Source organism: Perca fluviatilis, chromosome 21, assembly GCF_010015445.1.
Source record: "Perca fluviatilis chromosome 21, GENO_Pfluv_1.0, whole genome shotgun sequence".
Lineage (NCBI taxonomy): Eukaryota > Metazoa > Chordata > Actinopteri > Perciformes > Percidae > Perca > Perca fluviatilis.
The window spans coordinates 443,976-463,583 of record NC_053132.1 but is presented as its reverse complement, the minus strand read 5'-3'; the positions used below and the strand labels follow the sequence as shown (position 1 = coordinate 463,583).

At 40.4% G+C, this 19,608-nt stretch overlaps 1 protein-coding gene across 4 annotated transcripts in view; it reads left to right on the top strand.

Annotated features, from left to right (window-relative positions):
* stxbp4 (syntaxin binding protein 4) overlaps positions 1-19,608 on the top strand; it is a 78,758-nt gene that overhangs the window by 22,027 nt on the left and 37,123 nt on the right. For 3 of the 4 annotated variants that reach the window (XM_039788810.1, XM_039788812.1, XM_039788813.1), the window contains exons 6-13: positions 2,322-2,407; positions 4,503-4,638; positions 6,643-6,826; positions 8,777-8,883; positions 12,125-12,356; positions 15,016-15,097; positions 17,014-17,096; positions 18,596-18,692. In XM_039788810.1, coding sequence (XP_039644744.1) covers positions 2,322-2,407; positions 4,503-4,638; positions 6,643-6,826; positions 8,777-8,883; positions 12,125-12,356; positions 15,016-15,097; positions 17,014-17,096; positions 18,596-18,692 — 1,007 coding nt within the window. The remainder of the gene's footprint in view (positions 1-2,321; positions 2,408-4,502; positions 4,639-6,642; positions 6,827-8,776; positions 8,884-12,124; positions 12,357-15,015; positions 15,098-17,013; positions 17,097-18,595; positions 18,693-19,608) is intronic. The other variant, XM_039788811.1, reaches the window with a different exon arrangement.

Sequence of the window (19,608 nt, the reverse complement as noted above, 5' to 3'; positions counted from 1 at the left end):
GCGTGCGTGCGTCTGTCCATCTGTCTGTGTGTGTGTGTGTGTGTGTCAGTGTCTGTGTGTGTGTGCGTGTGTGTGTGTCAGTGTCTTTGTGTGTGTGTGTGTGTGTGTGTGTGTCAGTGTCAGTGTCTGTGTGTGTGTGTGTGTGTGTGTGTGTGTGTGTCAGTGTCTGTGTGTGTGTGCGTGCATGCGTCTGTCTGTCTGTCTGTCTGTCTGTCTGTCTGTGTGTGTGAGTGTTTGTGTGTGTCAGTGTGTAGGTGTGTGTGCATGCATGCGTGCATGTGTGTGCGTCTGTCTGTCTGTGTGTGTGTGTCTGTCTGTGTGTCTGTCTGTCTGTGTGAGTGTGTCTGTGTGTGAGTGAGTGTCTGTGTGCGTGCATGTGTGTGTGAGTGTGTGTCTGTGTGTGAGTGTGTGTCTGTGTGTCATGTGTGAGACCGAAAGCAGCTTTGCGCCAACACGTCAGCTATTCACCTCAAAGCTCGGTTTGTTTTCACACTTTAAACAAATTGTGATTATTGTGTGCAGCTGCTGCTGAGCGGGACAGCAGGTCACAGTGAGGACACCGTGATGAAAACATGCCGCGGGGATTTGGTTCTGGTGTCCTCACGGGTTCAATAGATAAAAATAGAAACAAAAAAACCCTGTAGTCTGAACTTGATCGAGTTTTGTGAGCAATGTCTGGAGGTTTGGGGCATTTTTGACCCTTTAACCCTTAAAGAACTGACCTTGCTAAGGTCATCTGGTGATGGTGCAGTGGATATGACACATACCTTTGGTGTGGGAGACCTGTGTTCAATTCCCACTGTGATGCATCAACCAATGTGTCCCTGAGCAAGACACTTAATCCTCTAGTTGCTCCAAAGGTGTGCAACCTCTGACATATATAGCAATGGTAAGTTCCTTTGGATAAAAGCATCAGCTCAATGACATATAATATAATCATCTGTTTAAATCAATCTCAAATAAAAACCCTAACAGCTAGAGTGTTCATTTTTATCGTGTTGTATGTTTGGGATGATGTCATCACGTGATGTCATCATCCCGAGCGTGACGTCTGGTGCAAAACGGCGAGACACCATTTCTGTTGCAGTAAAACTATCTGTAAAGTTGTTTGGTCTGATACCGTAACTACTGAGGTGGTTTTAACCCAGAGTGACCTGGCTGACGCGCCGATGTTAACATGCTGTGTAGCGTTCGAGAATCGTCTGACTATGTTGCATTGCAGAATAACAGTATGTTTATTTGGTTAACCGTGCGGCACGAAATGTCCATTATTTCATGTTTTCAGCGATAAATCCATAAACAATTAGACAACTTGAGAACAAAGGCTTTGGCGCCAATGCATTCCAGCATCACAGCGTTAGCGGTCAAAAACCATTTGCCCTTTCCGGGCCAAACACCTGCTGGCAACAATTTGGAGTTTACCTTTATAACCTTGCCCCAGGTAAAACCACAGCGACACCCAATGTACATACAAAAAAACAACACCCAAAATCTGAACACTTGAAACTACATATTTGGCTCCTACACTAACAAAACACCTTTACACTCTGCTCATTAAAATAAGGATATCTCAAAATCTAAAAACTGTACAGAGTTGGAATAACTTCTGCAGTGGTGAGAAATTTTTTGTCAATGTTTGTAGATTTTGACAGCTTTTGAATCAATATATCTTTTGTGTTAATTTAGTAAAATGTAATGAAAAACCATGTCCAATTTTAGTATTTTTCTTTATTTATGACACAAGTTGTGATAAATTAATTAGATAATGTTTTATTAACTTGCATAACCTTTTAGCTTAGGTTGTACCGGTTTTAGGGAGATGAAACACATGAAGATACTCCAAAAATGACATCACAATAAGCAAAAATACCAATGTAGGTGCTGGCGGAGCATTTCTAGTGCAAAGTTCAAAGAGGTAAAGTTTTCCTCTCAGTGCTTTTGCAAAAACAAAAGGTCAGCCAGGGAATGAGTGTGACTCCTGACCTCCGGGTGTTTGTCTCAGTGTGCGTGCAGATCCTATTTGAAAGGAATTAACAGCCAATCGGATCACTATTCAGATAACACAGTGATGCAATAAGCACGTTTCCTCTGCGTCCATGTGAGGGAGACATACACTCACACATCGGAAACCATCTACCTCAACTGTAATAACTAAATAAAACTTGATTTATGGTTTATTAAAGAAATAAAAGGACTGTGAGTGAAGAAGTTTCACAGGTGAACAACTTATGATTTTTAAGATGAGAAAGAAGGCAAGACTCATTTTATGTATCTCATTTTGAATGTAAAGTAACCTGTGTGTGTGTGTTTGTGTCATTCAGGAGGGAGTTTGCTGAGCTGATGGAAAAGTACGGCTCCAATTATATCACAGCTCCAGGACGAATCTCTCCTACTCAGCTCCCTACAGGTGAAACACCTTCACAAAAAAGCTGACACATTAACACTTCTACACCTGTGTACACCTTTTTTTGTGCAAACGCACAATGTTTTGCATCGTTTGGGCCGACCGTCCAGACGAATCCTGTGAAAAAATTCGATTGGCTTCGTTTGGACGGCGAATACGAATATGACCCCGTATCGATGATGTCATCGCCACACCCCTCGAGCTCTTACCTGCACTAGTGCGAGCGCATGCCGGTCACACACGACTGCGGTGAAGCTAAGCGAGCATATCCCATCTCCGTGGTCAAACCAGCTCACTTCATTTAAATACTTTGTCTCTGCTCCCTGACACTTCCCTCTGCCCTGCCGGTCCTGGATTCTACACAAGATATATTGCAAACGTTATGTAGCCAACGTTAAACATCGCTAAAGTAGCTGACCGCTACAGCTGCGACATAGCTAACGTTAGCTGCTATGGTTGTTTATCAAGTGGAAATAGACAATTTATAAACTAGCTAGCTAATCTGTCTGCTTATCAACTCCTTGAACGGATTATAGTAAATGTTACCACGGCTTATTGTAGAAAGGCTACCGCAAGAAAACCGTAGATTATCAAAAAGAATAAGAAAATTCATGGATCATTGATGTTTGTTTGACTGCCGATGCTAGCTAGCGCGCTGCAATCATGTCCGATGGCAGACAGAATTGCAAAATAAAAAGCAATCCAAAAGCACATTATACAATGTAAACAAAGACACGTTTTCTTGCGGCGGCCTTTATAAAATGAGCAGTGGTGAAAGTTATTATAGTCCACGGATGTATTAAGAGAGCGTTAGTCTAGGTAGTCTTGTTATGATGGGAAGTGGAAGTCATGGTGGAAGTGACAATGCTCTTCTTCTCTGTTTTTTGGTGAATTTCTGTAGCAGAAACAGCGCCGTCTATAGGCCTGGGATATGAAGTAGCGTGTTGAGTCATTTACAAATGGATTCGTTTGGACGCAACTATTCTTGAAACAAATCCAGGGAAGACGGGAAAAAAAAAAGATTGTTTTGGTACGTGTGGACGTGGCCTAATTCTGACCTTAAACCTAAAAGACTCTTGACTCCTTTGAAGAAGCATAAAGGTCCTCACTTTGCATAAAGGTCCTAGCTTTACAAAAATATTCTCACTTTGCATAAAGGTCCTCACTTTAGAAGGTCCTCACTTTGCATAAAGGTCCTTACTTTAGAAGGTCCTAGCTTTGCAAAAGGTCCTCACTTTGCAAAAAGGAAGGTCCTCACTTTGCATAATGGTCCTCACTTTACAAAAAGGTCCTCTCTTTGAATAAAGGTCCTCACTTTACAAAAATGTCCTCACTTTGCATAAAGGTCCTAGCTTAGCATCAAGGTGCTCACTTTGCAAAAAGGTCCTCACTTTGCATAAAGGTCCTAGCTTAGCATCAAGGTGCTCACTTTGCAAAAAGGTCCTCACTTTGCATAAAGGTCCTCACTTTGAATAAAGGTCCTAGCTTTACATAAAGGTCCTCACTTTACAAAAATATCCTCACTTTACGAAAATATTCTCACTTTGCATAAAGGTCCTCACTTTGTATAAAGGTCCTCACTTTGCATGAAGATCCTAACTTTCTAAATACAGTATGCTGTGTGTTCCCTAACTTTATCAAAGACTTGTGCACATATTTGGTGGCGGGTTTAGGGGTCATCCTTCAAGAAAAGGATTTTCAATTAAAAAAGAAGCAATTTGACATCATTTTGGACCGTTAATATCACCATATCTGTGTCTAAAATGTTGGAAAAGCTACAGCAGATAATACACACTGTATATAACACTCAAAAAGCTCAGAGACAAAGAAGTCCACTGGGGACCGACTACAACCATTAGATCTGAGGAAAGTCTCTTCTTTTCTCAGGGTTTAGAGGTGTCCCCACAGAAATAGCAATACAAGACACCACTTTTATTCTCTGATTTTAGTTTCATCCCACAGGAGGAAAAAGTGATCTGATTGAAGCTGTGTTCTCATTTTTCTCTACCTCCATCTCACTCTTTGTCCCATCATCCACCTCTTCCCACTCTCTTTCTATTTCCTTCTCCCCCTTTATTCTTCTGTTGGCTCTGCTCAGGGAAGCCGACGGACACGGCCTCGTCCTCCTCCTCATCCAGATCGGAGAGCCCCCAGCTTCTCAGTCCTAAAGAGGGGGTCACCGCCTACACCCATGCCTCCCCTTACACAGTGCACACCCCCACGCACGCCTTCAGGTAGGAAGCATCGGCTGCAGCGCATTTACGGAAATAACTTCATCTCTGTTCTTATGGGTTATCGAGCAAGGCCTGTTCTGTACATCATTATGATGCCAGCAGGTCAGGGCTTACTGGCTGCACCTGTACTGAGCGGAAAACTAAAGGTAACAACAAAAGAGCATAGAAAAAAGCACCAAAAACGTTGAATATAGTGACAAAAATGTTGGGAAAAGCTTCCAAAATGCAGGAAAAAAACATCAAAAGACAGAAAGTTTTGTAAAATGTGACGAAAATGTCCATATTTTGACCCATAAAAACCCCAAAAGGTTGCATTGATGACGGGAAGACAACACAAGGGTTAAGTATTCTGCATTCTAGTCAGCTACTCTACTTATTTAGTATATTAATAGTATTTAATTTAACTTTTTCTTATTCATGTATACTTTATACTTTATACACTCAAAACATATATTCATATATATTCTTTCTAGTTCACTAAATTTAGGCTATTTGACAGCTGAAGTTACTTTTCTCATAAAACAAACATGATATATGTGACAGAGTTGGAAATAAATTTGGGTTTGAAACTCCTAGTCACTCCTAGTCTGTGTCTATTTTAAGAGTGAAATCTTTAAAAAGCAGCTAAAGACATCTTTTTTAGTCAGGCGTTCGTTATTATTTAATATTATTATTATTATTATATTATTTATTATAATATTATCGACTGTCTTACTATGCATTTTTTGCTTTTGTGTTTTATTATGATGTACTGTGATTTATTGTGCTTTTCTTGATTATTGATTGTTTTAATGTAATTAGTCTTTTGGCCTGTGAAGAACTTTGCTACTCTGTCTGTGATAGGTGCTATATAAATAAACTTTACTTACCACTTACTTAATCCAAACATTGGCATTGACGATTAACTAAAAATTAGGGCTGCACAATATATCATTTTTTTTTTAATCGTTTTTGCAATATCAACTTGTGCAATATACACATCGAAAAAAGGCTACAACATATCACAATAGATACTCAGAGATTTTTTTTGTGAGTTGAAAGAAAATATCAGCCGAAAACTGCACATAAAAATGTAACTGTCATTCTTTTTTTAAGTGGTGCCTTTTATATTCAATTCAATGTTCAATTTGGGGGGCGCGCATTTTTTCAAATACGCCGCACTTTCGCCGCATAAATTGCCGATTTCCACGCAAAATATGCGGGGCTTGCATGATTTCATAATTCCCGCATTTTCGTTGTAAAAAGTCCCATAATATATCTTAGCAGAAAGTTTACTTCACACAAGAGCAGCCATTTTCCCCTGTTGCCATGGGAACGTTGTGATATAATTACGCGACGTGAACATCATCGAAAAGCAGGGTGTTGGGGGGAATCACTTTTTTTTCTCTTTTTCATCAAATCGCAGTTTTTGCAAGTTCCCAAAATTTTTGCAAGTTCCCGCAATTTCATCGCATAAAACTGCATAAATATCCTGCATATTCCATCACATTTTTAAAGAAAACGTGCCGCATAATCAAGGATTTTTGCCCACAACAATCACAAAAAAATTCCACATTTTTCTGGAAGGACTGGTTATCATGCATCCCTAAAACAAAAGGACAGAGAACGTACATATATGGACAAAAAATGGCCAAAATATTACTAGAAAATGCTAAATAATAAACATAAGACAACTAAAAACAGATGCAAAGCCACCACAAAAGGGATACGAAATGTCTAAAAGTAGACTCTTGTTCCTATGTAGACAGGTTGGGGGGGCCCTCTAACATTTCTGTGCCCAGGGCCCCATTGTCCCATAATCCGCCCATGCTCTGGAGGTATTATTTTGTCTTTTTGGAAGGTGGTTATATAAATTGTATTTCTGCAGCAACAGCTAAAAATAGTAAGAAGCAGTTTCAGCAATTTCAAAGAGAAGTGTAGGCAGACGAGATAGAGGAAGAGAAGGGTTAGAGATTATGTCACTGTGGGATTGAATGTGGCTTTGTGGTTTTTAATCATGCTTAGTGTCGTCCTCTCTGTCTCTCTGTCTTTCTCTCTCTCTCTCTCTCTCCCCAGCGACAGTGTCATTCAGTTGATATGTGTTGCCAAGGGAACAGGCCTGGGGCTCGTCATCAAGGGCGGAGCTAACCGCCCAGAAGGACCAATGGTGTTAATTCAGGAAATAGTGCCTGGAGGAGACTCCCAGAAGGTCAGTGCCCTCACTGCAACCTTCAAGTGTTGTCGTCATTTGGATTTTCATTTCACTAAAAGTGTTTTTTTGCTGCAACCTTATTTATGAAAATGATTAAATGAAAAACACACACCAAAAAAATCACCTTTCAAACGTGACATCAAAAGTTTACATTCACATATTTTTTAATTACAAAATAGACATTCCGACTAGAGCGTGATTTATAGTTCTGCTGAGGCTCCACGCAGAGCTTACGCCGTAGACTACGTACGTTTAGTGTGTGTGTGTGTGTGTGTACGTGTGCATATGTGTGTGTGTGTGTGTGTGTGTTTGTGTGTGTGTGTGTGGTAGAGAGAGTGAGAGAGTGATGGTGATTATCTTCAGAGTGAGTAGTGACTCTAGAGTCCTAGTGAGAGAACCAAAGTGTCTCCCATGTTATTTCTGACCACGGTGGGAGATCTGGAGCAGGAGAAGTTAACCCTCCTCTTTGATCTCATGTTGTTTATGGAGAAGAAGAACCAGGAAATGAGTGAGGGGGAAATGCAGCGCTACCAAGACAAGATGTGCGTCACTGCGACATGTTGTTAAATTTTTTGAGAGGATCACATCAGGCTACGGCGTAGGGTCCGGCCCAGGTCGGTGTCTCCACGTACTCATGTACGTAGCCACGGTGTAGATTTTGCGCAGACGTATAAATCACATTTAAGGTGTTTACATGGCTAATGGAGGTGAATATTCCACTAATTTTTCAGTTTACATGCATCCATTAAAGAAGGATTTTTATATTAATGTAAAATATGTGGAAAAAAAGGACTTGTTGGACCGTTCGAACACTTTCATTCATTTAAAAACATCTTGGAATGGTTTGGCGTTGCGATGTCTGTGCACATCCAAAAACCTGTTGATATCCAAGTCTTTCATTAAGTTTAAAATGTTGCACTTGGTGATGCTTCCTTCAGCTGACGCGTAGGCTTTCGGCCATCCTGATGTCAATAGGGAGCGCATTCCACCATTTAGGAGCCAGGACAGCGAACGGTTGGGATTTCGTTGAGTGATTAGTTCTCCCTCGCTGTGAGGGGGCAGCAAGCAGGTTGGCTGATGCAGAGTGGAGTCCATTATGAAGACAAATATCTCGTGTTGATCTTCATCATACCTGTTTTTTTGTCATCACGTTTAGAATTTTGTACTTTTGTACTCAAACTCATGCCTTTGACTGGTACAAAATTCAGATTTTATATTTACATTATAAAAGGTTAAATGTACTCAGAAGTATATACTATTTCCAGCAGTGAAGTTTTCAGATCCTTTACTTAAGTAAAAACACTAATACTACACTCTAAAAAAGTCCTGCATTGAAAACTTTACTTCAGTAAAAGTCTGTAAGTATCATCAGGAAAATGTAGTTAAAGTATTAAAAGTAAACGAAAATCCACCCATTAGAAATTGTAAAGGATCCAAACAGTTGTGTGTTTAATGGTCTAATCATTTAAGCTGGACTTGTAGTCCTTATATTGTCGGCTAGTTTCATTTATAATAAAACATCAGATTTTAGAATAGAATAGAATAGAATATACTTTATTGTCCCCGAGGGGAAATTTGTCTTGGACACAGTGCCACATCCGTTGCTTCACAACACAGACAATATGTAACATAAAAGTTTTATGAACTACCTGTGTTTTGTGTGCAGAAATCTTAATGTGTAAAGTAACTAGTAACTAAAGCTGTAACAGATGAATGTAGTGGAGTTAAAAGTCCAATATTTCTCTCTGAAATGTATCGGAGTAGAAGTAGAAAGTGGCATGAAAAGAAAAGACTCAATTAAAGTACCTCAATATTTGGACTTAAGTACAATACTAGAGTAAATGTACTTGGATACATTCCACCACTGACTATTTCTATCAGTCTCAGTGGATCAGTTGAGCTGTTTAACACCACGATCTGTGTATTTGTGTGTTTGTGCCGTTTCAGGACGGCAGGCTGCAGGTCGGAGACCAGTTGGTGTCCATTAACAAAGAGTCCCTGATTGGAGTGACGTATGAGGAAGCCAGGAGCATCCTGACTCGCACCAAACTCAGGTCCAACACACCTGGAGACTATTTACTTTAGTTTTCATTTCAATTTTAGCAGCATGAAATACAATCGGTCACATTCCAGACTGATCTCATGAAGTAGTGTATGTATGACACGCCAATTCGTATGCCGTTATTGGCATGTTATCAAGATGCATAATCGCTTTTTAGCATGTTTATCAACGCAGTTTGGCCTCCATTTACTTAAGGAGTTTGCACACTGCTCCAACAAATACCAACGAACTCCAACATTATAAAGTTGGCAGCTGTTGGTCAGTTGGTAGTCTTTATAATGTTCATAAAACAAACTGCCAGTCCACACTTCCCAGACAGTAACAGACAAGACTGACTTTTGTCACTTAGTCCTACCTTTTCTTATTTGAGTTTTGGTTTAATATAACATGGATGAAATAGAGATCTTGTTGAATGTGGCCAAAGTAGTTCTGGTCTACCTGGCCTGTAAAGCTGCTAGCCGTGTACAGGAGAGACGGCAATCAAGACGAGCCAGGAGGAGACTGTGGTGGAAACCTTGGATATCGCGACATGCGATATCCAACTTGTGTCAAGAACTTCGCTCAGAAGATACTCCAGCTTTTGCTAATTTTGCCCGTTTTGCTCCTCAAGCTTTTGAGGAATTACTCACAATGGTTATTCCACTAACTGCCAGAAAAAACACCCATTTTAGAGACAGCATTTCGAGCTGTTAGAATGTTTCCGTTTGTTGGAAAATGGGCTCCGTTGGTCCGACATTCTCCAACTCCACCAGACCAGACTGGACATGTCCGACTCTACCAACTCCACCAGACCAGACTGGACATGTCAAACTCTACCAACTCCACCAGACCAGACTGGACATGTCATACTCTACCAACTCCACCAGACCAGACTGGATATGTCCAACTCTACCAACTTCGCCAGACTAGACTGGACATGTCAAATTCTACCAACTCCACCAGACCAGACTGGACATGTCCAACTCTACCAACTCCACCAGACCAGACTGGATATGTCCATCTCTACCAACTTCGCCAGACCAGACTGGGCATGTAAAATTCTACCAACTCCTCCAGACCAGACTGGACATGTCAAACTCTACCAACTCCATCCAACAAACGGCAACAAACACAGACGGCCGGCCCACACTGACCCAACTATTGGAGTTTGTTGGCGTTTGTTGTGTGCAAGCTGCTTTACATTACCTTGCCATTGCATGTGAATTCATGCCGTAACGAGTAATATGAAAGGGCGAAAATCCGTGTAGGGAGGTTGGTCAGGGTGGAGGATGGGTCAAACAACACAGGACTTTCACCGAGGAGACCGGGGATAAGGTCCTGCATGTCCACCTTTCTCACGATAACACGCCAAGAGGCGTGTATGTTTACATCCGCTGTATACAGCATAGACATAGCTCAAAATGTGTCCAGATAACACGCCACTTGGCTTAAGAAAGTGGCCGTGTATGTTTACGTGAAGTCATGATGTCATGTTGCACATTCATAAAGTATATAGTACATTTTTACATTACTGCCTTGACACAGTAAAACAAAGAAGGAAATAAAATAAGGGCTCAACATTGGGACCACTTCCTTTTTATCTGTATAAATAATTTACCATAAATTTTTAATTAAACTGTTGTGCTCAACTTTATGCTGATGACACTGTCAGCTATACATCCAAACCTGAACTAGCAAAAATTAAAGTCAGACTGAAGAAAACTTTTTGCATATAAGAATGGAAATAAATAGAGAGGGAAATAAATAAATGTAGCATTAGGAAATAAAAGTACCATGAAATAATTAAAACTTTTAATATATTTATTTAAATAATTGATTCATTTTTATACGAATATTTACATTTATTTAATTATTTATATATTTATTGCCTCATTTATTCATTTCATGATGTATTTTAAAGGCATATTTATTTATTTATTCATGTATTTATTCATTTATTTAATATTAAATAAAATGGCATTCCATATTCATTATCCTACAAGATTTGCTTTTACATGCTTTATGTGCTTTGTTGTAAATCTTTCTGCTTCTGTGTTGTGTCTTGTCTTGTGCTAAGTTCTGCGTTGTGCTTTCTGTTGTTTTCTGTTTCTGTGATGTTTTGTGCTAAGTTTTGCTTTGCTTCCTTTTTGTTTCTTTGTCTTTTGTTTAGAGAAAAGTCCCGCACACTGACCATTACGCAAGCAATAATTTATTTAGAAAAATACAACGTTTCGGTCTCAGACCTTCATCAGGTAAATTCATTTTTTAATTTTTTACCTGATTTTTCTAAATAAATTATTGCTTGCGTAATGGTCAGTGTGCAGGATTTTTCTCTAAACAATTTTTGATCCGTTACCTTTGATCATATCCTATGCACCTGCCCGACAAAAGACTTGTGCAAAAACGTTTTCTTACGTTTCTTTGTATTTTTAAATGCCTTTTTCAACATTGAGGGCAGGGATGAAAAATAGCCTTTCGGCTGATTTATTTTTTTTTAACCCATGGGAAATCATGTGTTTTATTAATTTGCACTCTCCCCTTTTTATAAATAAAATGAACTGAACTGAAAATAATAAATTATTGATTAACAAAACAAAGTCCTATTATATTATCTTTGGCACCAGACAACAACTCAAATCCAACCTCTCTCAACATATACTTCCCATTCTTGACTTTTGTGATGATTTATATTGATCGGACCACCTCTTTTTGAAGGGAAGCAAACATCACTAACGCTACGTTTACACGTTTATTATTATTTTATAAATGTCTGTATTATTTTCATAAACAGACATTTCAACCTCTCCATTTTCAAAAATAACATCGTGCACAGCTGTCAGTTTTCAGAAAAGTGTTCGTTTACACGTACCCATGTGTATATATGCCGTCAATGCAGTCGAGAGCACGACAGACCTGTAGGTGGCGGTGTAACGAGAAGCTCAAGCCCACATTAGCCAATCAGAATCCAGAAAATAGCAACAATAGCAACGAATCACTTCCTCTCTCTCTCTAGGCTGCCTAAACCTCCAAAACCTCCTTTCCAAAATCTCCACTCTGGCCAGAGTTTTTAGAAAGACTCGGTTTCAGAGGAGAGTTCTCCGTTTGCGTGTAAACGAAGGACACAAACGAAGGGAAATGTCTCAGTTTGTAAAAATAACCATGTACGTGTAAACAGGGTCTAATAGTCTTATTTTCTTTGTTTAAAAATGCTCCATTGATCACGTTTCAAAACATCTTTCTGTCCTGTGTTGTAGACCGGATCCCACGGTGGAAATTGCCTTCATCAGAAGGGGGTCATCCTCCAGCTCCAGCAGTGGGCCTCACAGCCCCATCTCCTTGCCGGGGTCTGGCGGTGGAGGTGTAGGTGGACCCCAGACCAGGGCCCCGGCTCTGGGTGCCGTTTCTCCACAGCCGGCCGTGGTCACCAAGATCACCTCCAGCCGAAACCCTGCCTGTGAGACTCTGCCAGCTGTTAATGTCACCCAGGTGTGTGCTTCAGTAATACTAGTATCAGTTAAGTAATCAGTAGGGTTGGGTACCGAAACTCGGTGCCAATAGGGAACCGGTGCCGACGTAAACAGTAGTAACGAGACCGAATAAGAACGAAAGTTTCGGTGCCTCATTTCGGTGCTTGACTTTACACTACACCTGACAGCATGTAATGTTAGCCTACCTTTAGCTAGCAGCTGGATTAAACACCGGTAAAATGCTGACAGCTAACGTTAAACAGTGTAAAGTGTGACTGTATTTCACTGTGGAGGACTTCAACAGCACGATGTAACAGTCTGTTCTGCAGCGCAGCAGCAGCTGCCGTTGTCGCAATTCATAGATATACAGTAGTAGTACTACTAGTACTAGTAGTACTAGTAGTACTATGTTTATATGGTCGGAATGAAACAACACAGACGGTGCGTTCACTTGCAGCTGCCGTTGTCGGAATTAAACAACACAGACGGTGCGTTCACTTGCAGCTGCCATTGTCGGAATTAAACAACACAGACGGTGCATTCACTTAAAACAGGTAGCCTCGTGGTGCATTCACAGTAATTGTAAAATACCCTTTTCCCATCTGGGGTTCAACAGCAATTTACTGGTGAAATAAGTTATTGTTATTGTTATAGTTATTACATTATTATTAAATCTTTAATTTTGACGATGGCCTTAGCAATAAACAAGTCACTGACTGTTGTTTACTACCCTTCTTTTTTTTATTCTTCTTTTTTTTTTTTACTTTATTGAAAAGTAACGGTTCAGGCACCGTTTAGGCACCGGCACCGTTTTAAAAGTATCGATTTAGCACCGGAATCGAAAAAAAACCAAACGATACCCAACCCTAGTAATCAGTTAATTTTGTCACCTATTTTTAATTCATTAATTATTATTTCATTTACATATCTTTTTTTGTTAGTCAAGTTTTAGTCGACTAAAAGTCTCGTCATTTTAGTCTAGTTTTAGTCAGAACATTTTAGTCTTTTTTTAAATAAATTATTTCTGAGATTATTTCTGATAACCATTTCAGTCAAATAGTTATATAAAAATAAATTATATAATGTTATATAAATATTGAGCCTCTTCCTTATTTCACCAGCAAATTCCTGTTAAACGACAAAAACAACCACTGAATGGGAAAAGGATATTTTACAACAACTTGGCGTTTTCCGCGTCGGTGTGCACACTGACATTGGCGCCCTTTGTTTATTCACGAGGGGTTAAACGTTGGCGAATATCGCGCACGAAATTCGTCCCGGTGTGAACAGGCCTTTAGTCAGCGTTTTTGGACATTGCCACAGTCTCGTCATCGTCTCGTCTTAGTCATGGAAAAAAAGGTCGTTGAAAAAACATATTTAGTCTCGTCTCGTCTGACGAAATTAACACTACCACACAAGGATAAAATCTTTACTGGTTATCAGTGTTGTTGTACTCAAGATCGGTCTTGGTGCAGCATGGGTGATGGGGCCTTTTCTTCTACTGCTCGGAGGCTGTGGAGCGCCCTTCCTGAACACCTGAGGGCCCCAGAGACTCCAGATATTTTTAGACGAAATCGAAAAACATATCTTTTTAGAAAAGCTCTTTACTAAATGTATTTTATAGGTTTTGCATTGACCTTTTTTATATTATTATATGCTCTGTAGCACTTTGAGATTGCTGTAAATGTAAAGTGCAATATAAATAAAATGTATTTTTATTATTATTGGTCTGGAGACTACTTTTGAAAGGTCTCGGTTTCGTCTGGGAATCGACCAGACTTTTAATCGGTCTTGTCTTGGTCTCAGATAAAAAGGGCTCTGGATTTTATTTCAAGACCACGAATGCAGGGATATCAGTAAATTGCCTGTGCATTGTCATTGCTTTATGTGTTAACATGATTACTTTGATTAGATGTCAAACTTCCTGCTTCAAATGCAACCAATGATTTGACTCATTTCTAATTTGAAATGTGCTACTGTTGACCACCTCTCCCCACCCCTTAAACACGCCTCAAGATGGTGGTGGTGGGAGACAGAGAGAAGAAGAAGGTCTGGTTGTCTGGGAGATATCAGCCAAATTGTCAGTAATAAAATTTGGTTACCTAAAACAAACAAGGATAAAATCGTTATTGGTTATAATAAATGGAATTTGTATTGTGTTAATGGTCTGTTAAGGGACTACGGGCGGAAAATAGCATTTGTGCTACAACCTGGCACAATGCATCTCTCCTTGTTCTTATACAAGGTTAATGTTAACTTGTGCATTGTCCCTGTTTTCAATAAAATTAACCTAATCACCAGGACTTCAACCACACTTTAACTAGGTTGCCTGCCAACTACTATAACTATATAACTATACTATATATATCAACGATGTTTCATTTCCGGGATTGTTCATGTGCTGCCATTAATTCCGCCTTAGTTTTAACAAGTTAGCATTAGTTTTGCAGTCATAGAGTCATATTGCAAACTCATCAAAAAGGTGTATTCTTTGATTTTAATGCTAGCAAGTCTTTAAATAATTAAGTTCCCAGATAGCTGAAGAGCATTTTAGGAGAATATATTCCTCAGGATTGACTTCATTTATTGCTCAAGTTTTCTGTAATGTCTGCACATCTTCGCTTTCTCTACACACACGTGAACACAATCTTCATCGAACCATTTTAATATGTTTGCAGGTGCGAGTGACTCCAGCCAGAACGGAGCCAACACGTGTCTCCTCTCCGCCAGAGAGCGTCATCATCGCTGAAATAAACCATGGTGTGTATCTACAATTCTCTAATAAATAATAGAAAACATTACTGTGGTGGGCGGCTTCTCCAGTCGGTGCCAATAACACTTAGACAACGGATATCCTGCCGTTCAAATTCAAACTCAAAAAGGCCCCCACCCCTCCGACAAGAAGCAAGAACCTAGAAATAAACACTGAGCCTACATTTTTGTTACGTTATTGGATGTTTTGGGTCTCCTTGTGCTTGTTTTGCATTCCTTTGCAGTGGTTTTGTCTCTTTGTGGCTCTTTTGTGTCTCTTTGCAGTGGCTTTGTGTCTCTTTGCAGTGGTTTTGTGTCTTTGTGGCTCTTTTGTGTCTCTTTGTAGTGGTTTGTGTCTCTTTGCAGTGGCTTTGTGTCTCTTTGCAGTGGCTTTGTGTCTCTTTGTAGTGGTTTTGTGTCTCTTTGCAGTGGTTTTGTGTCTCTTTGCAGTGGTTTTGTGTCTCTTTGCAGTGGTTTTGTGTCTCTTTGCAGTGTCTTTGTGTCTTTGTGGCTCTTTTGTGTCTCTTTGCAGTGGTTTTGTCTCTTTGTGGCTCTTTTGTGTCTCTTTGCAGTGGTTTTGTGTCTCTTTGCAGTGGATGTGTCTCTTTGTAGTGGTTTTGTGTCTTTGTGGCTCTTTTGTGTCTCTTTTTGCAGTGGTTTTGTGTCTTTTGTGGTCTTTTGTGTCTCTTTGCTGGCTCTTTTGTGTCTCTGTTGCTTTTTTTTTTTTTTTAATTTTGTGTCTCTTTGCAGTGGCTTTGTGTCTCTTTGCAGTGGTGTTGTCTCTTTGTGGCTCTTTTGTGTCTCTTTGCAGTGGTTTTGTGTCTTTGTGTCTCTTTTGTGTCTCTTTGCAGTGGTTTTGTGTCTCTTTGCAGTGGCTTTGTGTCTCTTTGCAGTGGTTTTGTGTCTTTGTGTCTCTTTTGTGTCTCTTTGCAGTGGCTTTGTGTCTCTTTGCAGTGGTTTTGTCTCTTTGTGGCTCTTTTGTGTCTCTTTGCAGTAGCATTGTGTCTCTTTGCAGTGGTGTTGTCTCTTTGTGGCTCTTTTGTGTCTCTTTGCAGTGGTTTTGTGTCTGTGTCTCTTTTGTGTCTCTTTGCAGTGGTTTTGTGTCTCTTTGCAGTGGCTTTGTGTCTCTTTGCAGTGGTTTTGTCTCTTTGTGTCTCTTTTGTGTCTCTTTGCAGCGGCTTTGTGTCTCTTTGCAGCGGCTTTGTGTCTCTTTGTGGCTCTTTTGTGTCTCTTTGCAGTGGTTTTGTGTCTCTTTGCAGTGGTTTTGTGACTCTTTGCAGTGGTTTTGTGACTCTTTGCAGTGGCTTTGTCTCTTTGTGACTCTTTGCAGTGGTTTTGTCTCTTTGTGACTCTTTTGTGTCTCTTTGCAGTGGCTTTGTGTCTCTTTGTGGCTCTTTTGTGTCTCTTTGCAGTGGTTTTTGTCTCTTTGTGACTCTTTGCAGTGGTTTTGTGTCTCTTTGTGACTCTTTGCAGTGGTTTTGTCTCTTTGTGACTCTTTTGTGTCTCTTTGCAGTGGCTTTGTGTCTCTTTGTGACTCTTTTGTGTCTCTTTGCAGTGGTTTTGTCTCTTTGTGACTCTTTTGTGTCTCTTTGCAGTGGTTTTGTCTCTTTGTGTCTCTTTTGTGTCTCTTTTGTGTCTCTTTGCAGCGGCTTTGTGTCCTCAGAACATCAGAATAAAGCAAATCAAAAGTACAAAAGAGGACATCAGGATTATAAAACAATCTATAATCCGTTTTTTTCTGTTTTTTTACTTTGAAAGCTCATTTATAGCAACAACTGAGTGGATAAGATGTTCTTGTTGTGTCCAGGCCACATGTTGCTGTTGCCGTGACCTTATTGTTGTTTACGGATACACATGTTGGACGTTGTTTTAATTCATCTTAATGAAGTTTTAAACATCTAATCTGTCTGTATCTCTGTCTGCAGAGCCGGCCAGCAGACAGCACGATCCTCACAGGAAAAGTTCCCCCAACACCAGCTGTCGCCTCAAACTGGAGAAACTGGAGCAGGTGTGTGTCTCTGTGTGTGTGTCTGTGTGTGTGTGTGTCTCTGTGTGTGTTGTGTGTGTGTCTCTGTCTGTGTGTTTCTGTGTGTGTGTGTCTCTGTCTTTGTGGCTCTGTGTGTGTGTGTGTGTGTTGTGTGTGTGTGTTTGTCTCTATATGTGTGTGTGTTTGTCTGTGTGTGTGTGTGTTGTGTGTGTGTGTTTGTCTCTATATGTGTGTGTGTTTGTCTGTGTGTGTGTGTGTGTATCTGTGTGTGTGTTTGTTTGTCTGTGTGTGTGTGTGTGTCTCTGTGTGTGTGTTTGTCTCTGTGTGTGTGTTTGTCTCTGTGTGTGTGTTTGTCTTTGTGTGTGTGTGTGTGTGTGTGTGTTTGTCTGTGTGTGTGTGTGTGTGTTTGTCTGTGTGTGTGTGTGTGTGTGTTTGTCTCTGTGTGTGTGTGTGTGTGTGTGCGTGTGTTTGTCTCTGTGTGTGTGTGTGTGTGGCGTGTGTTTGTCTCTGTGTGTGTGTGTATTTGTCTGTGTGTGTGTGTGTGTGTGTGTCTTTTTAATGCTGTGTCATCTTCTCATTGACTTTCCATTGCATTGTTTTCCGTGGTGTCCAAACCTAATTTTGTGAGACCCGGCTGTGAAAGAACATTAAAATCCTTTCATCTCCAAGTCTCATAATCGCGATGTTGTCGGATAAGATGAAGAATGACTTTCTCCTTTTGGATCTGAACGCTGAGTCACCGAACTGGAAGTGGGAGATCAGTGAAGGGTTTTTATTGGATAGTGACACCATGCATGTGGCTGTTTGCCAATGTTTGTTTCAGTGGCTTCACCGCTGTGGATTGATCTGAGTGTGTGTGTGTGTATATGTGTGTGTGTGTTTGTGTGTATATATATATGTGTGTGTTTGTGTATATGTGTGTGTGTATGTGTGTGTCTGTGTGTGTGTGTGTTTGTCTCTGTGTGTGTTTGTCTCTGTGTGTGTATAAATGTGTGTGTGTGTATATCTGTGTGTGTGTGTGTTTGTCTGTGTGTGTGTGTGTGTTTGTCTGTTTGTGTGTGTGTGTTTTTTGTCTGTGTGTGTGTGTTTGTGTGTTTGCCTGTGTGTGTGTTTGTCTGTGTGTGTGTGTTTGTCTGTGTGTGTGTGTGTGTGTGTTTTGTCTCTGTGTGTGTGTGTCTGTGTGTGTGTGTGTGTGTGTATATGTGTGTTTGTTTGTCTCTGTGCATGTGTGTGTTTGTATATATGTGTGTGTGTTTGTATATATGTGTGCACGCGTGTGTGTGTTTGTCTGTGTGTGTGTGTGTGTGTATGTGTGTGTGTGTGTGTGCACTTCTATATTTGTGGGGGCCAATTAAGAGTTTTACATTTCAGTCGGTCCCCACTTTGTACGTATAAAAAGATTGTTTAAAGATTTATACTTGGTGTCGAACAGCAGGGGCGTCACTGCTGTGTGCATTGATCTGTGTGTGTGTGTGTGTGTGTGTGTGTGTGTGTGTGTGTGTGTGTGTGTGTGTGTGCAGGCTCTGGATCTGCTCGGTCTGAAGCCCACAGATGATCAACGGCAGGCGCTCAGGTCCAGACTACGAGCGGATCCAGCAGGGACCGTGGCCTTCACAGGTAAGACTCTCCTTCATAAACCTACATTTTGTAAAGCAGAAGAACTCTGTGGTTGTGTTGTACAGCCAGTGTGTTTGTGTTGAGAGATTCTCTTCAGTATGTCAAAGGTTACCGTAAAACAGATAGCAGAGGCTCAAAGTCAGCAGGGCTGCACAGATATATGGTTTTTATATCGTCACGGTGTTATCAACCGATGCACGGCGACAAGGCTGCTGCACTCAGCAGAAAACTGCACTTTGAAAGGTTAGCTGTCATTAGTTTTTAGTTGTGCTTTTTACATTCAATTCAATGTTCAATTATTTCACTAAAAGAATGATTTACTTTAATTTGTTTTGAATTCAACAAAGAATTTGGGGGATTTTTAGCAGAATAATAAAAGGAGCAGAAATGAGTACATTTGAACATCTGTTTATCGCAAATAAGACTTTGGGACTGTGGGATTTGTAGTGTTTTGAAAGGTGTGTGTGTGTGTGTGTTTGTCTGTGTGTGTGTGTGTGTGTTTGTCTGTCTGTATGTGTGTGCGTGTGTCTGTGTGTTTGTGTGTGTGTGTGTGTGAGAGTGTGTGTGTGTTTTTCTGTGTGTGTGTGTGTTTTGTCTGTAGGTGTGTGTGTGTTTGTGTGTGTGCGCTTGTGTGTGTTTGTGTGTGTGTGAGTGTGTGTTTGTCTGTCTGTATGTGTGTGTGTGTGTGTGTGTGTGTGTGAGAGTGTGTGTGTGTGTGAGAGTGTGAATGTGTGTTCGTGTGTGTGTGTGTGTGAGAGTGTGAATGTGTGTTTGTGTGTGTGTTTGTGTGTGTGTGTGTGTGTGTTTGTCTGTTTGTGTGTGTGTGTTTGTCTGTGTGTGTGTGTGTTTGTCTGTGTGTGTGTGTGTGTGTGTGAGTGTGAATGTGTGTTTGTGTGTGTGTTTGTGTGTCTGTGTG